Source organism: Helianthus annuus, chromosome 13, assembly GCF_002127325.2.
Source record: "Helianthus annuus cultivar XRQ/B chromosome 13, HanXRQr2.0-SUNRISE, whole genome shotgun sequence".
Taxonomy (NCBI): domain Eukaryota; kingdom Viridiplantae; phylum Streptophyta; class Magnoliopsida; order Asterales; family Asteraceae; genus Helianthus; species Helianthus annuus.
This window is the reverse complement of record NC_035445.2, coordinates 158313686-158321244: the sequence shown is the minus strand read 5'-3', so window position 1 is coordinate 158321244 and position 7559 is coordinate 158313686. Positions and strand designations below refer to the sequence as shown.

The following is a 7559-nucleotide window of genomic DNA, read 5'->3' as shown; positions in this document are numbered from 1 at the left end:
GACTTTCAATCCACGCGCATTCACGATATTTTCATATTTTGCCACGATATACGAGATTTTAGAGACAAAAATTCCCTTAGACCAGAAGGTATGGGGGCCGGCTTGGCCCGGCTTGGCCCGGCGCCGGACCCCCACACCGCCCCCCTGGCCCGGCAATCATCACAACCGGCTAGCCCAAGACGGGTGTGCCGCCCCAAAATTCAAACCATATAGCCGTTTAACGGCTAGTTTTTTAATAAAAAAAAAAAAAATTCATTTTTTCCTATAAATTCAACCACTTTCAATATTATTTCCCCACTTTCAACCCAAAACACTCTCAATTTTATACCAATTTCTCCCTACTTTTATAAAAAAAAATATCCTTTTACCCACAATGGCTTCTAATCCTTGGTGGCCCTCGTCTTCGGATGACGAAGAGGAGATGTTTTTCGCAAACGCTGTTCTACGGGCGGGACAGATTTTAATCGAAGAGGAAGAGGAAGACGAAGAGGAAGAGGAAGAAATTGGTGAAAATGTTATTACCAGACGAATACGCATTAACAGAGACCGCCAAGGTTTTCATTACAAAATTTCATTGTCCTTAATTTTTTTATCTCGTACTTATATATTTTATACGACAGGAGCGCACGAGAAATTGGTGAACGATTACTTTTCGGATGAGCCACTTTACAACGCCGACATTTTTAGACGCAGGTTCCGAATGAGTCGCCGCTTATTCACAAGGATTGCCAATGATTTGGCGGGCCTAGACCCGTTTTTCACGCAACGTCCTGATGCTCGAAATTATGAAGGGTTTACAACGTTACAAAAGTGTACTGCGGCCATTCGACAACTGGCGTACGGGACAGTGGCCGACGCTTTGGACGAGTACTTACAGATGTCGGCAAGAACTACGCGGGAATGTTTGTATCGGTTTTGTCATAATGTGGTGAAACTGTATAGCAAAAAATATTTGCGGAAACCAAACGCGTATGATGTTCAACAGTTGTACCAAGCGCATGAAGCAAGGCACGGGTTTCCGGGAATGCTTGGTAGCATTGACTGTATGCATTGGGGGTGGCATAATTGCCCGACTGCGTGGCGCGGCCAATATACGCGAGGTGATCACGGCTATCCAACTGTGATACTTGAAGCTGTGGCATCACAAGATTTGTGGATATGGCATTCTTTCTTTGGTCTCCCTGGTTCACTCAACGACCTCAACGTGTTATACCAATCGGCCATCTTTACCGATGTCGTTAATGGAACGGGACCGGACACAAGTTTTACAGTTTCTGGGGTTGAGTATAGACGTGGGTATTATCTTGCTGACGGGATATATCCGTCTTGGTCTACAATTGTGAAGACTATTCCGTATCCCGAGGACGAAAAACGGAAAAAATTTGCCAAGCGTCAAGAAGCTGCAAGAAAAGACATCGAACGCGCTTTTGGTGTCTTACGAAAAAAATGGGCCATCGTTGCACAACGGGCACGTGCGTTCACCCCAAAAAGGCTGCGTCTTTGTATGTACGCTTGCATTTTGCTCCATAACATGATTATTGAAGACGAAGGTCGGGCGATTTGTGAGTATGATGAGAATGCATCTTGGGGGAACACTGTCCCGGTTGATCCCCCACAACAGGATTTAAACTCGTTCTCGCTAACAAACGACTTCACGCATGCAAACCTTCAACAAGATTTGGTAGAACATATTTGGAACAACGTTAACATTGTGGAGGGTGACGGAGCCGAAGACGAAGACGAAGACGAGTAGTGTGTTTGTTTTAAATTTTTAAATCTAGTCTTTTTTTTCCAAATTTTAGGTAGCGTAATTTTTTTTTTTAGGTTATGTAATTTTTATTTTTTTATGTAATGGATTTTATTATCTTCCTTTATGTAGTATTTTTATTTAAATGTTAAATACTTTTTATAAAAAATAAAAGTTAAAGGATGTGGTGGGGCCCCATCCTCCATCCCCCTCCATCTTCATTTTGGCTCATCCCATGCTAGCCGCCTACGTGGCGCCTACGTGGAGGCTCATCCCCGTGGGGATGAGCCAAACCATACCTTCCAGCCTTAGTAAAGTTATATTTTATGGATTTCCCCTCATTGTCTGAAATGGCTACAATATTTCACTCCTTTTTTCAATATATACATTTATGCCCCTGTGTTTATAAATATTGCTAGTGTAACGTTTTAACATTGGGTGAGCAATGATAATCTTTTTGAGTTTTTCCTTGTTATGCATAACAATCATTCGAAATGGATAATAGTGGCAAATCTCTTAGAGCAAATATAAGGTTTTTTTTAGAATTCTTCGATATTGACGAGCTTTTTTATGTTAATTACTGTGGTTGTATATTTAAAATGATGATTTTTTTTAATCATCGCATTTTGGCTTTTGATCCACTAAATTCATCACAAAGTTTAAAGCAAATAAGTGTATCAAAGAAAAACCAACATGATCACACAATGATACAACTCTTTTAAGATACCTTGTAATTTGTAACTTGAAAAAACTTTAAGTTTTGATGCTTATTCCATAAAATGACTTAGGTAAAATAATAAAGAGTTAAATCTAAAAGACAATGAGTTTTAGAAAACCTATTACATCCTCTATCACGCACACCCATTTTATTTTTCTCTATTTTTAAGGCTATCTTCAATGCAAATACTTAACACTCATAAACATGCATAGTTAGTTGCATATCATACAACTAATTGTCTTATACTACATTAGCAACTCCATGACCTTCCAAAGTGAAATCATTGGTTTGAGTCTTGCATGGAGCAAAATAGGTTTGGGTTGAACCAGATATTTTATCACAGCAAGGCCTTCAAATGATAGGTTTCCTTTAGAATGATAGTGGGTCAGGTCACCAGTGCAATCTGTGTTCGTAGACATAGATAAACTTTTGGCATTAGGTTTACCCGGGTGGCCAAGCTTTAGTTGGTCATCTAAAAAAAAGGGGATTGCATACCATACATCCATTCATACTTCAAAAACACTTAGGTAGTGTTTGGTATACATGAATCAGAGGCGGAATGGAATAGACTATTACGAGTGAATGAAAAAAAATGTGTTTGGTTGGTCAAGGTAATGGAATCACCCATTACATAGGCCATTCCATTCCCTCAAATTCATTCCGTCCACACCCCTTGTTTTTTTTCCATTTCATTCCCTCTGCCACTTTCATTACCAACACCCCCACCACTAGCCACCCACCGCCGCCACCTTACATCGTCAACCATCGGCGCCACCATCGCCACGACCCGCCGTCGCTGTCACCGACCACCGCCACCCTCCGCCACCGAACGCCGGTGCCACCGACACCACCCGCCGCCGCAACCACCCACCTCCACCACCGAACACCGGAACCATCGCCACTACCAACCACCGAACACCACCGAACACCACCGTCCACCGCCAACACAACCCACCATCGTCGCCACTCTCCGCCACCGCCACCACCACTGGCCACTTCCACCGACAACCTCCGCCACCCGCTGCCACCACCCTTCGCCACAACACCGACACCACTGCCGACCATCGCCACCCTCGGCCACCGAACACCAGCGTCACCGCCGCCACACCCACCACCGCTGCTGCCTCCGACCGCTACCGCCACCTACTGCCACCACTCACAACCGCCACCCATCGCCGATTTTATTCCTTCTTCTTTTCATGTCCACCAAACACTACAAGGTAATGATTCATTCCGTTTCTACATGGTAACCAAACAAGACCATGGAATGGAATGGTCCATTTCATTCCTTTGTCCATTCCATTACCTCGTCCATTTCATTCTCTCGTCCATTCCATTACTCCATACCAATCAGACCCTTCTTTTTCTTTTAGCACTTGTAAGCATCTTTACAAATATTTAAATTTCCATATCATCACTACCTTTTTACATTTATTTTTCATAATCAAATCATTTTCATACCAAATCAAATTATTTATAAAATTTTGTATAATTTATTATAAAATTAAATACTTTGCTAGTGAAATAATATACTTATATTAAAAGTATATTGTATAAAAGAAACAAAAGTGATGTGAAAATGATATAAATTATGTTTTCAAATTTTAAATAGTATATTTTTGTTATTAGACTTAATTACTACATTTGAAATGACTTAAAAGTATAAATAAATATGGTGTACAAGACACTGAATAAACACATAGTGTATTAAAAACAACAATAGTTCTCTCTCTTATTTCAAACCTATACGTATCTTAATTTTATTTACAAATCAAACACCCACTACTCTATCCTTCCCTTTAGGCTTGAGAGGGCGCCTACTGGGTATCTGACGGTTATGCTCGAAGCGGTGGTCTCTCAAGATTTGTGGATTGTGGATTGTTCGAAGCGGTGGTCTCTCAAGATTTGTGGATTTGACATGCTTTTTGTGGTCCACCAGGTTCACAAAACGACATCAATGTGCCCCAACAATCTCCGTTATTTCTTATTCAACGAAATGGAACTGCACCAAAATGCCCATTTTACGTGAACAACCACTTATACAAGCGTGGATACTATCTTACCAATGGAATCTACCCTACCTGGTCCGTGTTTGTGAAATCATTTCCATATCCTCACATTCCGAACGAAAAGAAGTTCAAGAGGCCATATGAGGCGGCAATAAAAGACGTGGAACGGACTTTTGGTGTTTTAAAGTCAAAGTAGGGTATACTTAATCGACCAATGCGTGCTATGAGTATAAGAAAGATTAGGTATGTCGTATGCCGAAACTGGTTACAGGTGACCTTTCCTCCTGGGGAAATTAAATTTCAAGAGGGACACTTTCATGATCAAACTTATCACGCCTATCTTGCGGAAGCTGCCACTTATACATCCACTACGCGCCGCATAGTGCACGAGTAGCATAGCATGCACAAAGAGTGGGCTGCTTTTAAGGCATCCAAGAAGAAAGCTACTGAGGATGAGGTCCAAGCTGCCCAGTTGAGGGCTAAACTTGAAGCTGATCAGGCCAAGTATGAGAATGATCGGAAGACTGAGGAATGGTCAGTTGCGGGTTGGAAGAGAAAGGCGGAAGCCGAAGCTGCTCTTCTTTCCAAAGAGCGTAAAAATTGGAAAGAGATCTGTGAGAAGGATAATGCCGAGAAGATGGGTCTCCGTATTGTTATCAATAATCTCAAGGCTGAGGTTGAGAAGTTGAAGAAACAAGATGCGGAGATCGAGAAATTGAAGAGGGAAAAGGCCGACGCAGAAGCTGCGCGGGATGAAGCACGCCCTCATAGGGAAAGGAGTGAATAACGAGAGGTACATACCTGCGCTACCCTTGCCCTTAGAGATAAAGAGATAGAAAAACTTATTGCTTTGCTATCTGAGCAAGAACAACTTAAGGCGGAAGTTGAGTCTGCCAAGAAAGACCTGGAGCTTGCGCGTACTGAGAAGACCGAAGCTTCTCGCCGTCTTGCTGAGACCGAAGAGAAGTTAGAAAACTCTGAAACTGCGCGGGCGACGGCGGAGAGTGAGCTTGAACCGCTAAAGAGCGACATGTTATGGCTGAAAGAACGCGGGATCGCGAGTGTAAGTTTCTTCTTTCTTTTTGTAACTCTTTGGACCTGTCTTGCGCTTTTCCTTATTTGTTTTTTCTTTTTTATATAGGTTGCTGAATTAGTTCTGAATTCTGAGGAGCTAGATAAATCGGTTGCGCGTTTGTTGGTTGCAGCGCGAAATGATGGATATGCCCAAGGGTATGCTGAATGTTCACACCATGTGGTTAACGCTTTGAAGGTTGACTGGGACACTAGGAAGTACGCTACCCATGGTGTTAATACAGATGCTGCCCTTACTGCTGCGGAGACAGATTTTAATAACTTACAGCTCCCGGTTATGGATCTGATCAATGTTGCATTGCAATCAGAGGACCATGTGGCGCAACTGAGAGAAATCTTCCCAGATGGAGAAAATGAAGATGAAGACCTAGCGTAGGTTTTCTTGTGTGTTTTGTATGAACAATTAGCTTGTAGGTTTTGGGATGTGGATCCCTGTTCTGTTAATGCGCTGCTGCGCAAGTAACTTTTGGTTGATACACTGTCGTGTATATTGATAATTTTATGTTAAGGCGTGTGGCACGCCAGTAACTTGATAAGATATGTGTTTTAATTTACAATATTTTGCATAAGTACAATTGCTTTGATTAGGTAAGGCAAATAAGGGTGGTATAAAGCTCATGTATGAACGTAAGGTCTTGCGCGATGTGTGTAATCGCTGACCGCTCATGAGACTTGTATTATATCTACCATAATGTTTTTGCGCTTACCAAAAGGAATTGCTTGCACTTTGTAATAAACACAGAAATAATAGAAACTTTGTTTTTTATTCATGGATAAGACGCAGAGGCCGTACAAAGTCTATTTTAGAATAATTACATGAGACTTAACTTATACTATAGTCCTTGCTGAGAATTGATAAACTATAAAGTTTGACCAACCTGCAAGGAGACTATAGAAGTGCTGCTTAATTCTTCGCCTTCTTACTCGGGCCCTCCTCACCACGAGTAATTTGTTTTATCTCCTTGCGTATATTCTGCAACAGGTGAGTGAGCTCACCGCTTTTGAGCGCCTTTTCGATTTCAGTGCGCAAGGAGATACAGTTGTTGGTAGTGTGACCGCTGTCTTTGTGATAATCACAGTATTGATTTGGGTCTTGTCCGCGCTTGTTCTTCATAGGTGGAGGAGCCTTGAACTGGTAGTACTCCATACTTAGTACCTCTGCGGGGGTCTTGGTCAGAGGAGTCCACTGTCTCTCTCTGTTTTCTTGTTTTGTCTCTCTTTGTGCAGCGAGCTTGTTGATGGTAGCTCGTGCATCTTCATATGTATAATTTTCTGAACTCGATTCGCGCCAATTCTTTTTAAATTTTTTCCTGCTGCTTGGGCCTAAGTCTGTTGGGCGACTGTGCGGTGGTGGCGGTCTGTTAGTGCTGAGATTTTTCTCAGTCTGGGCATAGACCTTAGCTGCCGCCATTAATTTCTCCCAGCTTTTTGGGAGTCCCTCCGTTCCGGATAAGACCTTTATCATGTCGTCACATCAGACGACATACTTAAATTGGGCTCTGATCAGGTGCTCATGAACATCTCCTATTTCGAGCACTTCTTTGTTGTATCGAGTAATAAAATCTTCTAAACTTTCGTTATCGCGTCGCCAGATATTCATGACGTCCGCCGTATCGCGGATGGATCTCCTCTGCTGGCTGAAGTGTACTAAAAACTTTTCTCGTAGGTCTACCCATGATGTGATCTTCCCTACAGGCAGATTGTCGAACCAGAGTCTCGCGGCGCCTGTGAGAGTTTGAATAAAGAGGTGACACCACATCGGTAGAGTCCACCCTCCCACCAACCCCGCACTCGTGAAGACCCGAAGATGGTCATCTTGGTCCGTCAAACCATTAAACTTTCCTACGTTGGATGGGAGTTTTGCTTTTCCAAGTGGAGCCAGAGCAATTTCACTTATGAACTTGGAATTTTCTACAGCTTCCGTCGGGCGGTATATCAGATTATAATCATGTTTAGCTTCAGGATTGTAAATCGCGCGAGGTTTACAACTTTT

The 7559-nt window shown here is 42.4% G+C and overlaps 2 protein-coding genes across 2 annotated transcripts; both read left to right on the top strand.

The window, feature by feature from the left end:
* The first annotated feature begins 373 nt into the window (after positions 1 to 373).
* LOC110902121 (putative nuclease HARBI1) lies at positions 374 to 1753 on the top strand. Its single transcript, XM_022148853.1, has 2 exons — positions 374 to 554; positions 621 to 1753. Exons 1-2 carry the CDS (start codon positions 374 to 376, stop codon positions 1751 to 1753), a joined length of 1314 nt encoding a protein of 437 aa, XP_022004545.1.
* A 3121-nt stretch (positions 1754 to 4874) lies between these two features.
* LOC110902120 (meiosis-specific nuclear structural protein 1-like) lies at positions 4875 to 5942 on the top strand. Its single transcript, XM_022148852.1, has 3 exons — positions 4875 to 5253; positions 5341 to 5537; positions 5616 to 5942. Exons 1-3 carry the CDS (start codon positions 4875 to 4877, stop codon positions 5940 to 5942), a joined length of 903 nt encoding a protein of 300 aa, XP_022004544.1.
* The last annotated feature ends 1617 nt before the right edge of the window (positions 5943 to 7559 follow it).

Coding starts and splice junctions, on each gene's coding strand:
- LOC110902121 (XM_022148853.1), top strand. CDS start 374: ATGGCTTCTAATCCTTGGTGGCCCTCGTCTTCGGATGACGAAGAGGAG. Junction 555..620: donor CATTAACAGAGACCGCCAAG/GTTTTCATTACA, acceptor TTTATACGACAG/GAGCGCACGAGAAATTGGTG.
- LOC110902120 (XM_022148852.1), top strand. CDS start 4,875: ATGCACAAAGAGTGGGCTGCTTTTAAGGCATCCAAGAAGAAAGCTACT. Junction 5,254..5,340: donor ACGCCCTCATAGGGAAAGGA/GTGAATAACGAG, acceptor TATCTGAGCAAG/AACAACTTAAGGCGGAAGTT. Junction 5,538..5,615: donor AAGAACGCGGGATCGCGAGT/GTAAGTTTCTTC, acceptor TTTTTTATATAG/GTTGCTGAATTAGTTCTGAA.